Here is a 23,634-nt window from a genome sequence, read left to right on the forward strand (position 1 = left end):
GTTTTCAGGCTTATTTGCAGTTTAATTTCCTTCTCTGTATTAATCACGGTCCAGACTTCTGTTTAGATTTCATAATCTAGATTCCTTCACACATGAAAATGACCTGCATATTCAGAATCCTGGGAGAGAAACAGTGGTCCTGCTGTTTGAGAGAGCAACAATTAATCGCTAGTACTTCTCTCCTTTCTTTCAGGGAGCCACAGGCATGAGAAGAGGAGCCGGTTTATATACCTGCAAATACTTTCTTTGCCTTAAGCTCACAGTGAAGCTAGAGTAGAAGAGGCAGATACTGTTTTTCCTCCCCAGACTAAGACGCATCTCTGAACCTCAGCTAGAAGCACTCTGTCTATTTGCTTGTGGTATTTCCAGACCTGCTGAAGGCCTAGAAAGCGCAGCCACTGAAACACACACAGTTGCTTATTGAGGCAGAGGCTGATGCACTGGGAGACAAGTTGTTGGAATAAACACAGCTGTGTTTTTTTCATTACACTGTGTTCTCATTTACTGGGTCAGTCAGCCACATACCTCGTCTGTGCAAAGGTACAGGGGTAAATACATGTCCTTGGGGAATCGCTAGGACTATAGGATCTACTCTTGAACTTCATCTTGGATAGGGTTCTCCAACGTTTAAATGAAATAAAGCTGTGGTTATGCCTATTTCAGGGAATGGTTAGAGCTTATTAATAGTGAGGAAAACAACTTGCTATGGAATATACAGTCAACCTTTGTAATCAATTGTGCTTTCAAACACCTAAGTGCTCCCAGCTCTGCCATGACAGTCTTCAAGCCCTGGTCCCTGAGTTAGGGTTTCAGATAAACCCATCTGAGTTCCCTGTGGAGAAGACTCTTCCTTTTGAGGAGAAGAAACTTTTTATCTGCATGGCTGTAATTGAGAAGCTCCTGAACAGATCTTGTTCACGTTCCCATGGAAATGTCAACCCTTGGCAAACCCACAACCACAAAATACTACAGTTCAGGGTTTCAGAGGGAACAGTGGCCTTGTTTCCAGGAGAATAGCGTGAAAAACAGAGACTGCCCACAGGCAGCGAGGCCCCAGGGACGAGGCAGCTCCAGGAGTCGACTCGTATTCCAGCACTGGAGCAATTCCCACTGCTGCGCTGGGTTAAGCTCATCTTCACTGCCGGGCTTAGGTTGGCTTATGGGCATCTCTGACCCCAGTCTTCACTTCAAAACGAAGTCATAGTTGGAATGATTTTGAAAAGCGGGATTTTCCTGTAGAGTCGCAGGGTTCATGCTGCGCCAGCATTAAATGAATACTGCTGGATCCCTGGTGGTGTGTGGAGCTCCCCACGGGCTTCCAGGCCATAAGAAAACCCTCATGGCTTTTGCATACAGGCAGATCCACTTGTCACACACCAACAGCACAATGAAAGGACTTGTTCAACCCTCGAGATGTAAGGCTCAGTGGAAAAGTAGCCTTCAGTTATCTGGATGCAAAAGAGAGAATTCAGCACCTGTGGCAATGAACAAAGTCGGGCCCCGTTATCAGCTTGGACTGGTGCCACCAGCAGAGGCACTGCCATTTCCAATGTGCCATTTCAGTTGAAGCTGTTTGGACCTGACCTGGCAGTACAATGCTGGGATTATCATCACAACAGGCTTGGGAAGCAGGGCTTCCTTCCTGAAATTCACTGTAGTCTTTGCAATAAAACTAATCCGATTGTATCCTCCAATTCCCCTTTTTGCAACACTGCCTGGGAGGGACACACACGAGATGATCAAATTCTCTTTTCTGGCATCTCTTGTACTAACGAGTATTGCCCTACCAACACTTCCCAGGGTGAGTCGGCTTCCCTAGTTCCCAGGTAACCCAATTTTTTTCCCCCCAGTTTTTCAATTAAGCAGAAATTCATTCCACTTCTATGAACCGCTGGCCGCATTCTGCTCACAGGTACTGATAAAAAGGCAGAATTAATCACTTGCCCTCTGGCGCTGGGTGGAACCCCCAACCTCTTCATACCCACAGTGCAAATTTTCATCAAGCAGGAATGTACTGGCCATTTACTGGAGTGGTGAACTGAGGAGTTCAGAGCCCGACAGAGGTTTCTGAGTGGAGGGAGATAAGACAAAGGGAGCTCTCGTTCTTCCGAGGCACAGATTTTTATCATGTCACAAAAGCAAGCAGCTGAAAAGATTCCAGTCACAAAGCACTGTGCTTTGAGAACGGGTTAGACTGCCTGCCCTTCCGTGTGAGACTGGCTACCGGATGGGATCTGGGATGGAAACAAGTTCTTAAACAGGTTATACCTACTGCTGTGGCTCATAGCGATTATCAGATGCTGAAGTCTTTTACATACCTAATTCCCTGTAGGTTCTTCTTGTCATTCCCTGCAAGGGAGCCAGAACATGTGCAGTGTGCAGCTGTATTCAGCCATCATCTCAGATGAACATCACCTTGAAAACCATGAATGCAAAAAACACCCCCGCTAGATTGGCTCAATGGTGAGTGGCAGAGGTAGTATTTTATTTTTTGAGCATCCCTCCTCAAGGACACTAAAGAGTTTGGAAAACATCACTAAACAAAAACAAAACATTGCCAACAACAAAAATGCAAAACTGCCGAAAAGTAAAACACAGCAGCATTCAAATATCGGAAAACATGAGAGCTAAAGTGCTTGAGATAATTTCTTAACTATGCACAGTCTGAAGTCAATCTTCCCTGTATAAATGCTATTTTTCAATAGCACCTGCCTGGCTGCATAGGTTTCTTCACCAATCTATGGCAGGATAACACTACTAAGCCAGAGCCATTACCCAAAAGGGCTAGGAGCAACGTATTTCTTTCTATCCCGCGTACTAAAAGTAAGTTAATAAATAATATTCAAAGAAACACATTTTAAAGTTCAGGCAGCTGAAGTCAGACTTCAAGGAAAGTGACTGTACGGATTTCCCATGCAGTGAAGTCGCTAGCATGGCCTGAAGCTGAACAAAGCTTTGGTGGGATTTATAAAGTGCTGTCTTTTAGTATTTTATGCCTGTCTTTAGTAGTGTTTTTTTTAAACCAGCACCGGGGTGGTGAGTTAAAAAAATTCTGAAATAACAGACCAATTTTCAGTGGATGCTGGAGCCAGACAGACATTGCACAGTGCACACAAATATATTAAAAAAAAAAACCAACCAAACCCAAACCAAAAAAGCCCAAAACCCAAAACCTAACCCAATTATGGTAAAACTTTTCGTCCTTAAAAACAAACACCCACCAAGCACCAAGAAGAGCAAATCTGAAAGCAACATCTGCCTCCCGGTCCCCTGGCTCGTTCCAGCAAGGACGGTTACTACGTGATACAAGCTCAGCAGCAATGGTTGTGAGCCTGAGCCTGCAGGCACTCAGTGCAAAACTCTCCCGGCATTCAGCCCCGTGGGAGCGATCCAGTTTTCACCGAAGCCAAAGGGAGCTCCTACAGACTTCAGCAGACTTTGGATTGGCCCCATGGATTGATAGCGGGAACAGGACCTTGTTTTACAGTCACTCTTTTTCTATCCAGCCACAAAAACCACCCCCTGAAATTCCTGAAGGGGTTTTCAATTTTCCCCTCCATGCATGCATTTTACACCCATTACAGTTAATAGCAGTTACACATGCATATCAATGGGAGAAAAGTCCCAGTCGAGAGGAATTACTGGTAGTAAGAAAAGAAACCCAGTAGAAACGCTGGGAATTGCTAAAGACCCAACTCCCTGGAAGAAATCCGTTTCCCTGTTTAACCAGCTGGCATCTGCCCGCCGGACCGTAATGCAGGAAGCTCTATAGTGTGTGTTTGTGTGTGCACGGGTGTGTGACGCGCGCGGGGTGAGCGAACGGGCGTCGTTCTGCAGCGCGCGAGCCCGTCGGCAAGCCGCCTCCTGTCTCAGCGTCCCAGCAAGCGTCTCGAGCGCCGGCCCTCGCCGCTCTCACTTGTGAGCCGTGGTGTTGTAATCGTCCTGTGCCACGGCCGGCAGGGAATGGTCTATCCTGAACTCTTCCTCCAGCCCACCGGGCGCCTTCGCTGAATCCCCCCGGGCTGCGGGTTGGCGACTGTCCGCGCCGCCCCCCTCCAGCCCCAGGATCTGTCTCTGCACCAGCTTGGAATAAAGGCCTCCTTCTTCCATCAGCTCCTTGTGCGAGCCCTGCTGCACCACGCGGCCCTTGTCCAGCACAATGATGTTGTGTGCCTTCTCGACAGTGCTCAGCCTGTGAGCTATGACAAGCACCGTGTGGTTCTGCAAGTCGCCGTAAATCGCCTGCTGAATCTGCGCGGGAGGAAAAGACGTTAGTGCCGGAGCGTCGCTGGCTCCGCTTTGGAAGGAAGAACAGCAGCTTTGTGGTCTGCGTTAAGAAACCTCTGGATGGGAGGTTTGCTCTCCTCCGGCTACGCAGAGGAGACACGACTCCCTGCAGCACTACCAGCACCAGCACGTCCATCCCAGCTCCATCTCGCTGTGCACCCCAAAAGACCGTCTCAGTCCAGCCAGCCCGCAGGTGCGGTACGCACACACGCGCTGCCGGGTCTGATCCTGCGAGTTGGGTTCTTGTTAGAGCTGAGCCCCAAATTTGGAGCCCACGTGGTGTTGGCACGGACTGCGGGAAGCCAATACCTGGTAAATGCAGCTGCTCCGAAAAGCTGGGCTATTTCCTGGGTGTATCGAGGCAAAGCAAGAGAGAGTTGTTTTCCAGCCAAGAGACAGACAATGGCGCTAAGTCTACAGGCAGGCAGATGGCCACCCAGCCACATGTCACATTGACACCCCCGGCTATCCAAAACCAGCTCCTGGCTGGCATCAGATACCGCACGCGTGGCTGAGGACCTGCAAGCCCTCGAGCTGCTCCAGGGTCAGATGCTCGCCCTGCCCCGCACCGTGGGCCGGCAGCGCTCATCCTCCGGGACCAGGAGACACGTCCTCTCACCTCCACCTTGACCTAGCTTTCCCTCACGTCATTAAACAGCGAGGCCAAAGTGCTACTGCTGGAGCTGTTTGGCCATCACATCCCAGCCAGATAAACCCAGCTCAATTCACAGAAAGCTCAGGGCCCTTCCCGCCAGCGTAGTTTCTTTGGTGCCTCAGCTGGGATTTTAGCTCAGGCAGTCCGACGCTGCCGGCTGCAGTTTTTGGGGTCTTCCTCCGTATCCTGTCCTCAAAGGCCGCACAGTGCTGCAGTACGCCAACTAACACTTTTCGCGTTTCCAAAACGGGCAGAGAGCCCTATCTCATCAGGTTTGTCAGGCACTGCCTGCTGCGAGCACAGGATTATTCCCTTCTTGGTGGCTACAGCAGTGTTGGAAGCAAATTCCTGCTTAGGAATTAGCGTCTTACCCAAACCTCTGATTGCACCCTGTCAAGACTAAGCTTGTCCACAGGCTGGAAACCGGAGCTACAGTCTTTCCTCCAGACCCAGGTTGCCTCTTTGGCCCAAGCACCCGAGGCACCTACTCACCGCGTGTTCGCTCTCCGCATCCAGCGCGCTCGTGGCTTCATCCAGGATTAGGATGGGGGGGGCTCGGATCAAGGCCCTGGCAATTGCCACTCTCTGCTTCTGGCCACCTGACAGCTGGGCTCCTTTTTCACCTGCCTCTGTTGGGTCAAGAGAGAGAGAAGAAAGGGTCAAAATAAAAACCAAGAGCTGTCATCAAGCTCAGCTCCCAGCCAGCAGCATCAGGATGGTGTCATGGTTTGAAGCAAAGTCCAGGTACACGCTTCTGCTTCTGCTCGCTTGGCAGAGCACTTTAAATGAGTTAAACATCTGCAGTCCTTCTCTCCAGCAGCAAGTTCTCCACTGTTGTCCCAAGGTCTGAGGCGCTGATGCACATGGAAACAACGCAGAGAAGTCCCTGAACCTGGGAGATCATCCAAACCCCGAGCCCCGCTCCCGCCCTGGCCCATGCAGCTGCGTCGCTGCCATCTCTCCCTGCAAGTCGGGCTCCGGAGGGTGTGCAACCGAGGGGAAACCGGGACCTCTCTGCCAGCTCCCTAAAAACACCATCAGTCTGATCTGCCTCCTCACAAAGTCCCACTGTCACAAACGCATCAGCTTTTATTACTATGGATTTATCGCAGGTTTATTTTCTTCCTCTGCAGTGGGGTGGTACGCAGCTAACTGCTTGGGTTCTGGGCTTTTCTCCTGATCGTTGCACTGAAAAACGGCGAGACCGCCAGTGCCACATCTCCGTAACACCGGGAGCCAGACTGGTCCGGCTGGGATGGGGGACGCTCACCCCGCTGCCACAGAGCAGCGGCAGCAGAAACGCTCTCCGGGGATGGGCTCAGAAGTCCTGCGACAGCTCAGTCACCCCAAAAGGCAGCCCGGGTGCTGCACCTCTCCATGTAACCGCCCCTGCAGTGCCTGCGAGCTGCCACGGGCTCGCGTCCATCGCTACCTGCCTGACTTTCCACCCGAGGGGAGGAGTTCTGCCTTCCCTAGGCACAAAAGGCTTTCGAGTGCAAACGGAGGGATTTTGGTACCTGTGTGGTAGCCGTCTTGTAACTCCGTGATGAAGGAGTGCGCGTTGGCCTTCTGGGCAGCCTGAACAACCGACTCGAAGGAGGCTGAAGTTAAGCCGTAAGAAATATTATCCGCAATAGAGCGGGCGAACAGCACCGGCTCTTGGCTCACCAGGGAGATCTGCCCAAAGGAAGGGAAGAGCAGGGGGTCAGGAGCAGAAGACGCGCTGGCCGGTGTCTCGGATCATCGGCATTTGTTCCTGCTGGGTAAGGACTCAAGCGGGCAGAGCCTCACCATTAAACCAAGACACAGAAGTGCCTCAATGTGAGCTTCCAGTGAGGACGCTAACGACGGGGTGCCCAGCGGCAGCCCCAGCCCAGTTTGCATCATCTGCTGAGAAGCCGTTTCGCAGGAAAGAAAACCGATGCAATGCTGGTACGTTGGCATCTGGGATGGGCTTCCCGCTCCAAGATCCTGCCAGGTTTTTGCTCCAGACCTGTCATTCCCATCACTGTTTGCTTTTCCCAGTATGGGAAACCAGTTGCTGGGACAAGGCAGGCTGGAGAGATCCTCTCCCAGGGCCTTGCTGATTTTCTCTTCAAGGCCAGTAATCACGCTTGGGCCACGTGAATGAGCCCTCCTGCATTGTTTAATCCAAAATTAGCAAGTTACGGACATAGTTGCTGCAATTCCTTAATTGCTTAGCAACAGCCTCCCTGTCCTACCTTACAGCCGTTGCTGCTCACGCTCACATTCAGGCTGCTTTGTCAACCTCCCAGTATTGAAAGAAATTGAACCCTCCAAATTATTGCTCAGAACTGGGCATGAAGAGAGCCAGCGGGACACGGTCATATTTTAATTGACTTCTCCCCATGCTCCTAACACCACACCAGGCTCTCTAAACTGAAAGGCTTGTTTGTCTTTTAATTTTCACTCAGCACGGGCAGGGAATGTAAATTAGTCACACGGACTTTGGCTTTCCAGCCTGGCTCTGATCAATTGTTTGCAGGTTTTCCTGCTGCCTGGTGAGGCCGTTTGCTCTGGGGGCAAACAAAGGCGGCAGTTACTTGCAGAGGAGATGAAGGCTGATCTGTGCTGACACACAGACAAGAGCTGAGGGGCCTGGACCCCTCTCCTGGGCGAACCACCCAGCCCCCCTGGTGCCCCAGCTGCTGCCAGGATCCCGAGAGGTTTAACTCCCCATTAGCTGCGAATTACTTTAAGATCTTAAGGTAGAAAGTGCTGGAGGAATGCAAACCACTTTTTTCCAAACCCAATTTAGACGATAATTAATCCAACAACCAAAAACATATTTCTACTGCGTTGGCCAAAAAATACAAAACAAAACATGTTTCTTGTTCTGTTTTCGGAAGACTTCCCCCTCCCCACGAAACCACTCTCCATCCCTTTCCCTTCCGCCCCCACAAATTATCTGAATTCATTTCCTGGACCACCTCCAGCCTCCAGCTTTCTGGACATTTCAGAAGTTGCCAGATCAAATCCAAAGCAACATGCAACGCTACCATCCATCCCCTCTGAGCACGGCAGGCGATAGCTAAAATACACGTATCAGTCGCTCGTACCACTGAGTGCAGGTACTTGTGATCGTACATGTTAATGGGACGCCCGTCCAGCAGCACCTGCCCGTCTTGCAGAGGGTAGAAGTTCTCCAGGATGTTGACACAGGAGCTCTTCCCGCTCCCCGAAGGACCCACCAGCGCCGTCACTTTGCCGGGGTGCAGGGTGAAGGACACATTCTGCAACGCGGACGGGAAAGCATGCTCAGGTCCTGGCTATTCCCAGGGGCCCGGGGCAGTGGCTCGGGCACTATGCAAGAAAGGTAGCCAAAATCTGGCCACGGTGACCCTCCACCTTGGTGACGTGGCCACATCAGCCACCTCTCCTGGCTCTGAGGAAGCCAGAAGCCTGCAAAATTGCTTCAAATTTGCCTGCTGATGTAGCAGGACCTCTAAAAACTGCAAAGCAAACTAACCTCCTCGCTGCTTCCCCCTGCCCCGTGACCCCAGCCCCTCTCCCATGGAAACGGGCTGAGACAGCTTGGCACAAAGCCCTGTACCGTGCTGACGTGTTTAATGCCTGAGCGGGGAACAAGGGGTTTATTAATAAATCTCATTCCTTGTGAGGGAGGCTGGCCCTAAACACCCGCTGTTCCTTATAATCTCTTTTCCAGCATGCCGTCGAGCCTGCCTTTATGCCTCTCCAAAAGGGCAGCTGACATTTCCCGCGGGCTGGGGATCGGTTGTTGCCGCGATGGAGAAGCGGCGCGTGATGCCTCGTGGTGGGGAACGCTCTGCGCCCGCGGGGCTCACCTGGAGGACCTGCGTTGCAGAGCGAGTGCGGTAGGAAAACGTCACGTTTCTGAACTCCACCTTCCCGTCCACGTGGTCTGGGGCCAGGGACCCATCGTTCACCATCGTTGGCTTGCGGTCGATGAACTCGAACACCTTCTCGGCAGCTCCCACTCCCTGCATCAGGCCGCTGTAGACGGAGCCGACGGACTGGAAGGGAAGAGGCAACGGTGAGACCCTCCCACGGGATGGAAAAGGCAATGCGTGTGACTTGTAAGGAGAACGGCTGAAGCATTCCCAAGTCTATCATCTGACATTAACTACAGTCATCAGACACAGAAAAAGAACGCTTTTCCCCCTACGCAGTGTACAGAGGGGATATATGGGCATATCCAGAGAAAGGGCAGCTAAAGGGTTTGTGCATGGGTAGACCCAGAGGGGAACAGAAGAAGGAAACAGATGGATTGGGAAGAGAAGACATGCATCAGGAGTTACGTGACCTCCACCAGAATCCTCCACCCATCTCTCTGCTCAAGACCAGCAGCTCCCCAACCCAATGGTTGAACAGAGTCTACGTACGGCAGCACCTCGCACCAGCTCCCGAGGGCAGCCGGCTCGTCCCTAGCACACGTCTCACGCTGGACCTTTCTAGACAACCGTTTGGCAGCTGATACGGCTGTTCCCTGCCGGGATATGCTCCTAGTGGATTTACCATTGTGCTTTCCCAACTACAACTGTTGCACGCTGACACCGGCTTCGCTAGAATAAACCCCTGTCACTCTGTCGGCTCTTTTCAATATTAAACCCAGAGCTGCAGAACAGCTTGTACTGCAACTGCCCCTCCCATCAGGAGGGGAAAAAAAAAAAACCCCAAACCAAACCCACACCAAAAACACAGCCTGGAAACACCACCAGAGCCTGCAGTCATCCGAACAGATGGTGAGAGCCGGGCACGCTGCCTCCAGCTCTGCTCTGCCGCTGTACAAAGGCTGAAGCGCTGCCGAAACCACGCTTGGCTGCGAGGAAACCTCGACTTGATCATTTCTGCCTCGATTAACCAAGCTTACGCCTTTGCAAGGGGAAGGCAGCCCTGGGTGGGCTCTACCATCCCACCCACAATCCCATCTTGCTAATGCGCTGCCAACGCAGCAGCTTGCAGCCTATTCCAGGGGGAAGAAAAAAAAAAGTGATATAATTAAGTTTTTAACGAAGCCTGAAGTTTAACAGGCAGCTTTGTAATCCCTGCATCCTTCACGCCAAGAAAGGTGCCTGGGAGGCAGCCCAGGCTCTGCCCTTCAGCGGGGCCAGCCTGACCCCCTTGGTCCCAATTGCCTTCTCAGGGGATGAGCTGCTTCGGCTGCCTTCAGGTTGCGAGGCCACAGCAGGAGGGGAGCGGGGCGCAGAGGGGAGAAATTATTAGTTTCGATAAGTTTGATTAGTTTTGCCGGTGGGCAAAGCCACAGCGCCACGGAGATGCGTCGCAGGGAAGTCAGCGCTGGATCTAGCCCTGCGACTGCCCCTGAACCTTCTAGAAGACAAATATCACCTTGATACGGGGTAGCCCAGAGGGAGAAAACAGACTCACCTCCATGCAGTCTCCTAAGACGAACTCGTAAATGATGAAGGATATCAGGTTCCCGCTTGTCATTTGCCCCGAGATCACGAGGTGCCCGCCGTAGTAAAGGATGCTGACCTGGACCACCAGGAGGGTCAGCTGAAAGCAAGAAAACACCCCAAAAATCAGCAAGGACAACTGCGTTTTGGTGCATTTGTGATTACTCACACAACAGCCCACAATACATGTGCTGACATTTATTCTTTGAGCCCCAAACTGAGCATCCCTGACAGCGCACAGCTGACAGCCCCAGCAGCGAGCACGGATCTGAGAGGGAAAAACAACTCAAGTACATGGGCTGATTTAAGGCGCTGGGCTGAGATCTTTCAACAAAGCAGAAGTCCAGAGGGGCAACAACCAAGGAGGGAGAATTGATCTGAAATAATAGAGCATCTCACGAACTTCTCTCTTGGACTAACGTCCTCTACGCTCAAATTATCCAACACATGCAGTCACCTCACCACTAAAATAAACCTTCTGTTACACGAATGTGACACATTTTAATTTAGAGCCAAGAGTTAATGTAAAAAAATCCTCCTTGCATGTACAAGTCCCTGAAGCATAACCTCAACTCTTGCCTGAAATGGGGGGGGGGGACCACCTACTCTAGAAAGGAGAGATCAGCTCTGATACGACAAATACCAGCCCCTGCCTTTATTTAGCCGGTTTTGTTCCACACTGCCTGGGTGCTCAGAAAAGGGGCGATGCCCTGGTGCTCCGTGCGACGTTTGCGGGACAGGCTGTAAATTCACACAGACAAAAATACCGGGGAAAAAAATTCCTCCTCTATTGCTCTGCCACGATCTGACCTTAAGATCCTGCATTCCCTCCGAGAAAGACTCTAGCAGGGCTGTGCTACATCCGTCGGCTTCTTTCTACGTGAGCCCCGCAGGAGCGGTTTTTGGGGGTTTTTGCCTTCTCTGACTCTCTGGGATCTGTGCTGACCCAGTTCATGCTCTGGCTTCACCTGGGAGCTCAGGAACGATGCTAAAAATGCTCCGATTTTGCTTCCAGACTTGGGAAGCCATAAAGTCTCCCGTGGCTGCACGAGGCCACCGTAACTCATAAACCCTTCATCAGAAGCTACTTAGATCCTTGAATGTGCAGAGATAAGGGCAGCCTCACGTGAGGGTTTTGCACAGCTTTAGTTATCAGACAAGGCAGGAGAAGTCCCAAACCATCTGGTCTTGAATGATGAAAAAGCATTTTGGGGGAAAAAAAAAAACAAAAACCCAAAAAAACCCCAAACCCCAGCAGCCTCCCCCTGCCACCACCCACACGCAGAAAATCTCTGTTTCTGAGCAGAAGCTCAACCAACGCCGCGGCTGTTTCCCAGCCGGAGCCCCGGCGATGAGCTGGCACAGGCACGCAATGCAGCAACACAGAAACACGGGGTTTTCCACGACCTTGAGCGGTTATCAATTATATTCTTATTTGCAAGAGAAAACAGACCGTTCGGTGGCACGATGCAGCACTGCCCTAAGGGGAATATATTTTTTGATGAGTGAAAAAAAATACTAATTAAGAGACAGGGGATTACAGGCAGCGGACATCGAGGCTGGGCTCACCCCGCAAAGCTCCCTGGAAGCAGACGCACGCACATCGTGCCGCGCGTGTTTTGGGATCCGAAGCAACGTCCCCTGCCCGTCCCCAGCCCCGCACGGGGAAGCCCCGGCGCCGGCCACCTACCCCGCTGGACCAGACGTAGTAGGTGTAAGCCATGGCCTCCCGCTTGTTGAGTTTGTACACCTGCTGCAGCTTCTGCCAGTACACGTTCGCCTCCGCCTCCTCGTTGGCAAAACTGCGGACGGTCTTCATGGCGGAGATGGTCTCCTCGGCGGTGTTGTTGGCCTTGGCCAGGGCGTTCTGCACGTCCTTGGAGAGCTTCTGCGGGGAGCGGGGGGAGGCAGAGGGGGCTCAGTGGGCGCCGGGCTGCCCGTGGCACCTCTCCCCGCACGCCCCGGGCTCTGCTGGGCTCGGGAGAAGGCGGCACGGTGACGTTTTCCAAGGCCATAGGCAACGAGGCTGAGCGCTGGGATATATCCCACACCTCGGGTCGGCCTGGGGCACTGAGGGGAACGCATCCCTTGTGCTGTCCCCGAGGAGGGACCTGGGCTGCAGGAGGTGCCGTGCCGTGCCCAGGGCCACTTGGGAAACCTGCGGCAGAGCCACTGCTCCGGGTGCCCTGGTGGGACAGGGTCAGCCTGGCCCAGGAGCCCTTCCAGGAGTTTCCACGTCAGGGAGAGGTCTGGAGACCAAGGGCAGCTCCACTCCTCCCACGAGTGACCCGCAGGAGGAGCCATGGCCGGGGGAGGCAGCACCCAAGGACCCCGCTTTGGCAGCGCCCGTGCACGCCGTGTCCCAGCACAGTGGAAAGCTCCAATAACCAACGCGGGGAGCAGCAGTGCAGGACTCGCACGGTCCGTGGGACGCAGTATTAGCCACAGGGGATGGCCCTTGGCCCACGCTAGCCCCAGGGAGAGGGAGGGAGCTCAGCACTGGGTTTAACCCCCACCCGAGCCACTCCAAAGGGAGAGGAGAGGACAGACTGCACGAGGACAGGCAGGCACACACCGACATGCCACGGGCAAGCTACCTCTCCTGTCAGACCTGAGATGCTTCCGCTCCTGAGCACGAAGCAAGGTAAGAGCCGAGGCTATGCTTGTCTGCCCATACAGGTTTAACGCCACCTTCCCGCCCCCACTGCCGGCAGCAACGCACCCAAGCATCAGTCCCACCAGCTCCAAAGCCACCCACCATCTCCACGATGGCTTTATGAAGGGAACAGCCCAGGGTTGCAGCACACCATGGCCATGCCAGCTTCTCCTGCCTACCTTGTAGTACTTCCCGTAGATGTCAGACACCAGCATGATGATGGGGAAGCCCATGAAGGTGACGAGCGAGAGCTTCCAGGAGAGGCTGAACATGAAGAAGATCACCCCCGTGGCCTTCACCACATTGCGCAGGAAGATGTTGATGTTCTGGGAGACCAAGTCGCTCACGATGGTCGTGTCCGATGTCAGGCGGGAGATGACGTCCCCTGCAGCAACGAAGGGTTGGGGAAGGGGAGAGCGGGGACGCGTCACCACAGCAGGTCACTGCCTAGCCACGTCCCACGTCCCATGCCAGGGACCAGACGTCCCCATTCAACCCACCCCTCGCTGGGGGTCTGAAGGGCGGCACGGAAGGGGGGTGACTCTCCACCACTGCGGATGCAAAGCAAAGCAGAGGAGCTTGAATTGCTGCATGCACAAGGGACATGAAATGCATCTGAAGGCATGAGCTACGTCCCTGGGTCACCAAGGATGGCTGCAGGACAGCAAAGGGGACTGCAGCAACACCCTACACCGGAGGGCACCCCGTGGGCACGCAGACGGGCAGCGGGCATGTGGGTGGAGCGTTTGCTGGGCTGCTGAATGCACCTCCAGAGTTGTCAACCCAGCCCTCATTTCTAAAAGATGCCAGGAGCCCTCCAGGAGCTCGCCAGGGACTGCTGGCACCTTTCCCTGCCGTCCTGGCAGGACCAGCCGGGGCCGGGCACAGCACGCCCCTGCGGAGGAGCACGAGGTGGCTTCGGAGGGGGCTGTTTGGGTTTGTTTAGCCGTGTGCCCCGCAGCCTGGAGCCGACCCAGGTGACCCTGAAGATGTGGGTCTAGCTACCAAGGGGTGAAGCTCCTGCGGTGCCCTTTGGTGGAACTGAACGTTACAGCCAGCAAACACCACCCTGAATTCCTCAATGCTTGGCGCGTGTTTGAGGCCAGCTGAACTCCCAAGCTTTTGTGTGTTAGCCCAGGGTTACCCGCATCCCACTTACAATAACATCTCCGGTGTCCTCAGCTACCAGGGCACCGTGCAGCCACTGCTAAATATGGCAACAGCCTCAAAACTAAAAATATCACCAAGAAGAAATTGAATGTGGGAAAAGTTACAGCGGGTTGGGACCACACCAGAGTGGGGACGAGGACAGGACTGAATGGCAAGCAGGGAAAGCCACAAGCGCGCCCAGCAAGCTTCACGCATCTGAGGGGTCCCATGCCCAGAGCAGAGCTGGAGAGCGGCCGACCAGCAGGCACTGACGGGAGGGACGGGAGGAGGAAAGTAGGTGTTTTGGGGGTGAACACGTCAGCCTCGGGGCTGCTGGATGTCAGGCTGATCGGTGGCAATGGGACATCCCCAGGGTGCCGGGGTCCCAACCCCACAGTGGGAGGCACCCGAAAGGGAAGAGCTTTCTGCCGCTCTTCCTGAACACGAGCGTTTGGGTGCCGTCTCTGGCTGCCCCCGGTCTGCTACGTGCTGGTAGGGCAAACCAAGGGGAAAAAAATACCGGGATGGGATAGAGGGGTTTGAGCAAATCCGGGGGAAAGAGGAACCAACCTGTGCGATTCTCATCAAAGAAACTCATCTCCTGAGACACCAGCGACCTGAAGAGGCAGTTGCGAAGGCGAATGTTCAGTCTTGCAAATACGAGCGTAAAAACGCCGCCCCGGATACCTGCGGCAAATGAGCTAATTGCAGATAAGAAACGTTATAGACCAATGGACACAAAACCCGCTCCTCAGCAACACAAACACCCCGATGCCCGGGCCGAGGGCTTGGGCAATGCTGTGCTGGTACCACTTTCCACCCCGGGAAGCGATGGCTAATCCAGCCCACACCTCCTCTGGGTGCTACCAGCACTGGGACAGCTGGTCCTAACCCCGGGGGTGACAAGCTTCGGGAGGGGACGCAGCGCTGCCGGGACAGCGTTCCCCGGGGAGCCCGTTCCCTGTGTCCGCTCCTGCTCCCCCACCACCAGCAGACAGATGTGGAGGGCTACGCAACGGCCTCGTGACTGCCACCACGGCCTCTCTACACCGTGACGGCGCAGAGAAATCAAAGCGCGTCCCTGGGGTCCGGCAGGGACCCGGCGGAGCGGCTGCAGGTGAGGCAGCCCGTGCACACCACTGCCACCGCGAGCTCCTGCGGGAAAACCCCAAACTCCTCCTCGGCAGGGCCAAAACCAGCCCCTGCGATTACCTTCCTATGGCAAGCAGCGACATGACCAGCACCGCCGTGGAGAAGCGGTCCATGCTCTTCTGCACCACGATGCCGTCGATGGCCAGCCCCGTGTAGTAGGGCAGGAAGGTCTCTCCTGCCGGGCAAGCACAGGACAGGGGGTTTCAGCCCCTCCGCGTGGGATCGGCACAGGACCTGTATTTCCAACTGCAACAGCCTGTGGACAACCCCACCCCCACCATGAAGATACTCGGCCATTGCATGAGATGTCTCAGGAGGCACAGCTCTAAGTGGCACACGGGGATGTTTAATTTCCCGGTGTATTTTATCCCCTATTGCATTTTTTTTGCCCCATTGCATTTTTCACCCAGGCCGTGCAGGACGTGCCACCCAGCACACCCAAAGAAGCAAGCCTGGGGTGCTGCCAAGTGCCCCCCGCCATGGCTCTTTCCCTCCCAGCGAGGATGGGAGCACACCGCGGCCCCCCCGGGTCCCTTCGCTCACCCAGCGCAGCCACGAGGAGGAAGAAGGAGGCGATGCCCAGGAAGAAGGCATCCGGCTTGGTGTAGGACAGCAGCTTATGGATGGTGGGACCCGCCGCCTCCTCCCGCTTGTCCCGCGGGGCGCCGCCGTCACAGCTCTCCTCCGCCTCGGCGCGGGACTCGGAGCCGGGTCCCAGCGCCTCGCGGGAGGAGGTGACGCAGGCCAGCAGCTGCCACAGCCCGAAGGTGGCCGCCAGCGCCACGTAGGTCCAGGCAAAGAGCCCCCAGAACCAGGGATCCCTGATGGTCCTCCGCACCTCCGAGTAGAGCAGCAGCTTCACCATCATGTAGATGCCCATGAGGAGGCAGACGACGGCGATGAAGGTCCGCGATGCCCTGAGGCGCCGGGGGCCGTAGGCCGTGTTGGTGGCCACCCCGATGGCAGCCCCCAGCAGCACGCAGCTGCGGTAGAGGCAGCCCCCCCAGATGTCCAGCAGCGAGTTAAAGATGTTGAAGTGCCGCAGGTCCTGCAGGACATCCCGGCCGCCCCGGCCGTGGGTGTAGAGCAGCGTGGTGACCACCACATCGGCCCCGCTGAGTGCCAGCGTGCTGGCCACCGCCTTCCAGGCGCGCATCCTCGCCACTGGGCTGGGGGGGGGTCACCGAGGCGGTGGGGGGCAGCCCTAGCACGGGGAGGACGTGGTCATGTCGGCCTCTGCTGCGGGGCGAGAAGAAGGGGACGGGGTTGTTATTCGCCCTGCGGAGGTGGCGGGGAAAGGGAAGCAGGATGGGGGGACAACCGTGCCAGCTCCCCAGCAGCCCGTCCTGACCCCTAACGCCGCTATCTACTCCTTCCTCCCCTCGCCTGCTGCATACGCTCCAAGATATTTCATAAAATGAGAAGCACAAATGAAGACAAACTTCCCTCCCAGAAGCCTGCACCCATCCTGAATCCCACAGCAGAAATCTGCACGTCTCGGTGGGAAACTTCGTCCCCGCTTGCTGTGGCGGCTGCGGGGCCACGAGGTCACCAGCAGCTGGGCGATGCTGGGACATCTGTGCAGCCCACGTGTCCTGCGCTACGGGGCCGTGTAGGTGTTAAACGTGGACATTCGTGACCTGAGAGTCCCTCCCCACCTTTGCCAGGACAAAGCTGAAACCGAGCCCTCAATCAAAACCATATGAAAGCAGAAGGGAGAGCAGCTCGGCTTTGTAACAGCTCCCCTTCGTCAAAAAAAGAATAAATTATAGGAACGGCAGCCTGTCACACCTTGCTGTCCTCAACCCCCTTGAATATTAATTTGGGGTAAGCCGCTAAACCTGCTGCGCAATTCAGCGACACAACAAAAATCCCAGGAGGAAATTAAAAGGGGGTTGGAAATCCACAGCCGCGTCCCGTGGGAGAGGGAAGCTCCAGGGCGGGACGCCGCCTTCGCTGTCACCCGTGGGTCTGCCCAGCAGCCGCGATGGTGGGGCTGGATCTGAATTGACACAGAAAAGGGTGAAAAGCTCGACTTCCATTAAACCCAGCGAGCTGCTCACCTGCTCCTGCGCCATGCCCAGAGGTGCCACGCGTCGGCACGAGGGAGGTACCCGATCCTCAGATTTGTGCTGGCCAAGCAGCTCGTGACGGCGCGCGGTGCGGAAGGCAAGGCACAAAGGATGCCGTGCGTCGGCCACGCTCCGGCCTGCGTGACCGCAACCGCCTCCGCAGCCGCCCGAAAGCAAACCACGGGGAAAAGGGCAACCCTTGGCACCGGCCAAGCAGCACCCTTGGCTGAGAGCGGCTCGGTGGTCGGGCAGGTGAGATAAAAAGCTAAAAAGTGGAGGAAAACGGGGCAGAGGCTGCAATCTGGGGAAGAAGGGGGGTTTGTGGGGTGGGTGGGGAAGGAGGGATGGAGGCAAACCAGAACAGCGGTGTCAGGGAGGAGCTGGACACGCTTCCCAGGGTGCTCGCTGCTGCCATCCGCTGCAAAGCTGCGCGGATCCGGCCCGGTGGAGAAGGAGGAGGAGGAGGAGGAGGAGAAGGAGGAGGAGGAGGAGGCGGCGGCGGCCACCGCAGCTCCCTGCCACCCGCAAAGGTGTCCCCAGCTACAAAGCTGGAGATGCCGAAGCTCCCCAGCCTCATCCCTGCCTCCCCCCGAACGAGGTGCTCCTCCCGGGGGAGACGCCCGGGAAGGGCCGTGCCCGCCATAGCAAGGAGCGGGGCGGGGGGAAACACCCGGTTTCCCCCTTTGCAGCGCAAGGGCAACGCAGTCCCGGCCCGCTCGGGCGGGGTCTTACCGGCGGCGGCAGCGGCGGCGGGGATCAGCCCGGTCCTGCCCGGCGGCGCGTCCCGGGAACAAGGTCGGCAGGGGGCGTGGCTTCCGCGCTAACCACGCCCCCGTCGCCACGCCCCGTCGCTGCGGTGCGCTCCCGGCCCCGCCCGCGGTTTAACCGGGCAGGGGCGTGGCGGGGGCCCGGCTACCGGGTCTGGGAGGGGTACCCGGCCCCCCGCTACCCCCCCGCCCGGTTAAAACCTGCCCCGACTCAGCAAGGACGGCCCCAGGATTTTCCCCACCTTAGAAAGTTGTGGGTTTTTTTCCCCAAAATAAATTTTAATTTTTTTAAAAAATTTTTTCTAGTAGTTTATTGGTTTTATTTAATTTCTGCAGCAGAGGGGGAAAATACAACACACGAGTTGGCTTTAAAAACAACCAGGACAAGGGCTCAACATCGTTTTTAAATTAACCCCTAAATAGGGGCTTGACAGGGGTTTAAATTAACCAGAGGAATCCAGTTTCAAGAACTCCAATTTATAAATTATTTTTTCTCTTCAAGTCCCCGCGCCAGCTCCGGAGGGATGGCCGTGCTCAGACTCTTCCCTGGCCAGCATCTGTGCATCCAGCTGGGCTATATAGGTGACAGAGGGGCTGGTCGGTGTCACTATGGCAAGGTTTCCCTATGTTTTTGGAGTGCTGGACTTAAAAACACCCCTATACCCCTCGCCAGGGTAGGAACAGGCTGCAGGATTCCTGCAGTTCGCTCCATTTCTGGAGAGAATAAAACGGCGACGTTACAAAGGAAAAATGCATTTTTCTCTGCCTGGATAACCAAAAATAAAAATATCACGTTCTGTTATCAATTTTATTTCTGCTAATTAGTGCTTAAAACTAAAAAAAGCTCACTTCAAGCCATTCCCACGTCCACTGGGAATGCAGTCAGACCTGACGTGACCCTTCCCGGTTCAGGCGGATAGTGGAGAGGACACTTTTAAGCTGTAGGAAACAAACTGCAATGTGGCTAAGCCAGGTGTAGTTTCTTGTTCTCTTCTCATCTGCACCCAGATCACGCCCCAGGCTTTGATGCAATTCCTCCCAAAAGGGCAGTTTCCACACCATAGTCAAGGTGGAGCTTTTTTGGCAAGACCGAGTCTCTCGCTGCCAAAGCGTAAATGAGGATGGTGCCACGTTCCTCGCTCGGAGGGATGGTCCGAGGGCAAATCTGGACTGGGAAGGGACTGAACAGACACCCTTGTCTGAACCTTCCCCTTCCTTTCTCCCCAGGACAGAGCAGGCACGTCTGCACCCTGGACTCCCATGCAGCTGGACCACAAACCTCGGGGACAGTTTGTGCTACCATCCCCAGACCTGCGGGACCCCCAAAAAAAGCCCCAGAGGCTAACTGGTTTTCTTCACGCTGGATATACTCTGCTCAGGCGGCAGGACCGTCTCGATCTGGAACGACACAAACTGGCCCTTCTTCAGCTTCTTCAGGGAGCTGGCAGCGTTGCTCCCAAACACGTTGTCTTCCACCTTGAAAGCAAGAGAGGGCAGGCCCCGACTTTTCCTTTTCACACTCTTCCGCTCCCGCTTGTAGGCTGTGGTCATGTTGGCGATCACCTGTAAAGCAGATTGAGTGGGTTGGGCCTTGAGACGCCGCTTAAAAATCAACTCGCATCCTTCTCACGCGAGCTCGGCAAGTGAGAGCTGGCGCTGCAGCGTGCAGAGCTCAGCTTGACAAGCCAAGGCTGTTGCAGCAAGCTCCTGGCTGCACCCCGGAGCAAGGGAGGGACCAAGCAAGGTCTTTCCAGCCTTATTCTCACCAACTTCAAACTAGCACAAGACCTAACATTAAGAAATCTGTGATTTCATGGCTGTGCTCAGAGAAGCCATTAGTTCTCCATCAGTAGAGGGCAGAAGGGGATCTAGGCTGGAGTAACAGGGAGCCAAAGGAAGCTTTTATCACCTCCTGTTAATTACAGCCCAATCCTGGCCTGTCTGCAGGCAAGTGTCAGCGACCTGGACACCAGAAGTGCCCTTACAGAGAGGGCAGGATGCTTCAGCGTTACCTAGACGGAGCTCTTGCTGCCCCGTGCCACGATGTGCACCTCCATTTCACGAAAGGGGAATCCCAGCTAGCGAGCCTGAGCTGCCAAAGGGATCAGCTGGGAATAGATCCCACATGTTCAGCTCCCAGGCCTCCTCCCTCCTGTCCCGTTTTACTGCTGCTATTGCCTGGCAAGAAGAATCACAGTCCAGCTGGGATCAGAGAGGACCACATAACCCTGTCTGAGTCTAAGAAATGACTGAGCAAACAAAGCACTTGAGCCTTGTCTATTATTTTTTGGCACGTAGATCGCCAAGCACTTTACAGGGGACACTGAGGTCATTTTTCAAGTCAGGGAAACCAAGAAACGGACAGACAGAATGAGTTGCCCAAGGTCACCCAGCACATTAGGGAAAGTCGGGAACTGAATGCTGGCCTTGCTCCCCAAACCCAGCTCTCTGCCCACTGGGCCACTAGTCTTCATGGTAGCCCCAGCCTCCCCAGTTTCAATCCTCCCATTTTGGGGCAGGGTTACTTTTAACATTCTTAATTACACATCATGTGCCTAAGGGCTTTTTGTCCCTGCCTAAGGACGGACTCCCTTGGCTGATTTGAGATGCAGATTACAAGGCAGAGAGCTGGGCAGGCTGGGACACAGCTCTCATTAGCCTTGACGGGGTAAGCCGTTCCCTCCTATTTCATCACCCAGCTCTGAGCAGCAACGCCACCACCTTCCTCGTGGCACCAAACAGTGCCAGCTCAGAGGGTCCTGCTCTGCTTCTGCTGCCCTTGGCACGCATCGAGGTGCCAGCTTCCACCTCTCCTCTCAGCCCAGGACTGTGGAGTCTCAGGCAGATGCTCAACTGGCATCTGCCTCGTTCCTTCCCAGCCGAACACGCGGCCTCCCTGCCACGCTCGAGCCCGTCCTGCTGTGCTCGGTGACAGGAGAGAGCCCGCAGGCAAAGGGCTCCTGTGAGATGGCATTTCTGGAGAGATGGGGCCAGGGGCTCTCTCTGGGCGCCTGATTAGGCGCACGCTGTGGCGTGATCCTTGTATGGGCAAATCCCTTCTGTGCAGCTCTTGCGCAGCCTGGTGCAAGGTACCCTGGGGGGAGCTTAGCTGCAAAATGATTTCAAGGCGCTGTAAGACTTACAATTTCTTTCACCGCATTCTGCTGCTCCTGAACCGCGGCTGTGAACGGCGGGAGGCTATCTGCCTTACCGGAGCTAGCCCCCTGCTCTTTAGAGTCCTTGACAAAATCCACCTGCAAGGTACAGATATTTGGGTGTTACTCTGTAACTGCGCCGGTGGCAAACCCCCTACAAGACTCTCCTTCGTCGAGAAGTTACCTCGGACGACAGGCACACGTATCTGTTGAACATGAGGAAGAAGGGGGTGTACTTCGTGACGGAGTTGACCGAGGTGCGGAAATCGAAGAGCACGGGGTCGAGGTTGGTGTCCCATTCACTGGGCTTCTCGTTCACCACATTGCAGATGGAGGATTTGAGCACCTCGGCGTTGCGGTCGTCCAGGCCTGCGCAGTCTGCGGGGTCTGCGGGGGTGAGGATCTGTGAGATGTTCCAGCGCTCGCATAAATGCCGGCTGACCTGCAAAGGCAGGGGGCCATGCCCACGGGAGAACAAGGCGGGTTTGCACCACAGCAGCTAGCAGCCTCCACAGCGCAAGACGGCACCGTCCCTGTGCCAGGAGGTGCTGCTTAGCAGGAAAAGCTCCCCAGAAAAGTTAGAGCCTGACAAAACGTTTTGCAACGACTGTTCCCGTGCTTGAGGCTTTCCACAGCACTGGGAAGCTCGGTTAACCCCAGGGTAGGGCAGGAATCTCACGGACATCGTCTCACAGAACCTTTCTTTCTGAGCAGAAAGGCTGCATTGTGGCTGGAGGACTTGCACCACAGAACCACAACCTTAAATCCCTAACAGGGTGAAAGCACTGGCAAATAATCTACTGCTGGCAACAGGGCTGGCGCAGGGAGAAGGCAGCATCAGCTCCTTGCACCTCCTAGATGGCACGCTGCAGCTCTGCCTCGGGACCCATCGCCCAAAAAAACCTGCTCAAGATCACGTTGCTTCTCCCTGAAGCATCCAGCACCTGACCTACCTCCTCACAGAAGTCCCACGTCTGACTGGCGTAAATGTTCTTGGATGCTCCAAACCTGAAAAAAGAAGAGGACACGCAACTGGTTTTACTCCAGCAGCTGCAGGGCAGAGCCAGAGTTCAACCCTCACGGGATACAAAAGGGACAGAGGCCTTCCAGTGGAGCTGGTGCGAAAGAGCCTGGCATGACCTCACCTCCCCAAGAGCAGAGAGCGGTGTGCTGGCTCCATCTGTTCCAAAACAGCCAAGCCTGTTTGCTTTTGAATGATAAGGCAGCAGGAGAAACAAGCAAAGTTTCTTGCTCTGAATGCAAATCCCTGCTGGCCACATGCATTCTCCACAAGGTCATGTGGTGACATGCACCATGTGAGCACAAAATAAACACTTTTAGGGGTCAGGGGATGGTTTAAAACTTCTGCAGACAACTGGGGGCACCAGCTCTTTTGGCCTTGCAGCTACTCAGAGAACCACTTCTGCCTCTTTCTCCCCTCCCCTGATAACAAGAGAACAGGCTCTTCCCAAGTACTTTGTAAAGAGCAACTGAGAGGCACCGCATGGCCTCTCCTGTAGAAAGGGAGAGTTCCTGCTCTTGTGGGGAACCATCTCGTGGACGTGGAGTATTTTTGCAACACACATCCCAGCGCGCCCCATCTCACCACAGAGGTGCAATGTAACCAACAGCAGAAGAGCCTACCTGTAAAAAATGGTAGCTAGGGCTTTAGCCACTGATAAGGGATCTTTCTTCTGCAGAGGAGCAGCCTCAACCCACTTAGTGAAGTAGTCGGTCACAAGGAGGACGTGTGTATTGCTCTGGCTCGTCTCAGGAAAAGGTCCTGCATAAACAAGCATCAAGAAAAATCAATGTGATGCCGTAATATCACCCAAATGAGGAAAGTTAAAAACCCAGTCCAGCAAAACAATGACTGCGAAAACGACCACGACTCTCTTTCTGCAATGTCTTTGGCCAGTACATTTCTGTGACCTTTGTCAGCAAAAATATACCCATCAGAGTCTCAATTCTGGGAAGTAACGCGCGCCCACAACTCCCATTGCGTGCGGAGAGGGAGCCGAGCCAGTCACGCGGATCAGGCTGCACCTTGGTAGGCTGCTACGGCCTCCTTGCACCTCCTCACCGCAGACGCAGGCAGCTTTCACTCACGTGCGGCAGTAAGTCTGCCACGCTTCCTGACGGCTGGCGCAGAAGCCTTGAAAAGCCTGTCTGTCAGCCGCAAACACTCACCGTGAATGTCTAATCCCAGCACTTCCCAGGGTGATTCCACTTTGACAGGCCTTGCTTTCCGCGATACGTTTTTGTTGTGCTCTGCGTTCTGGCACGTTTCACACATTTTGATCTGGAAAGGGAAAAGGCGC

The 23,634-nt window shown here is 55.0% G+C and overlaps 1 protein-coding gene across 1 annotated transcript; it reads right to left on the bottom strand.

Annotated features, from left to right (window-relative positions):
• Positions 1-2,464: 2,464 nt before the first annotated feature.
• Positions 2,465-18,242, bottom strand: ABCB9 (ATP binding cassette subfamily B member 9). Its single transcript, XM_075167764.1, has 12 exons — positions 18,124-18,242; positions 15,863-16,558; positions 15,380-15,494; positions 14,738-14,868; positions 13,198-13,403; positions 12,053-12,250; positions 10,334-10,462; positions 8,770-8,958; positions 8,023-8,196; positions 6,460-6,619; positions 5,435-5,571; positions 2,465-4,251 (listed from the first exon to the last, which is right to left on the bottom strand). Exons 2-12 carry the CDS (start codon positions 16,473-16,475, stop codon positions 3,913-3,915), a joined length of 2,391 nt encoding a protein of 796 aa, XP_075023865.1. The 5' UTR covers positions 16,476-16,558; positions 18,124-18,242; the 3' UTR covers positions 2,465-3,912.
• Between the last annotated feature and the right edge of the window lie 5,392 nt (positions 18,243-23,634).

Source organism: Calonectris borealis, chromosome 18, assembly GCF_964195595.1.
Source record: "Calonectris borealis chromosome 18, bCalBor7.hap1.2, whole genome shotgun sequence".
Lineage (NCBI taxonomy): Eukaryota > Metazoa > Chordata > Aves > Procellariiformes > Procellariidae > Calonectris > Calonectris borealis.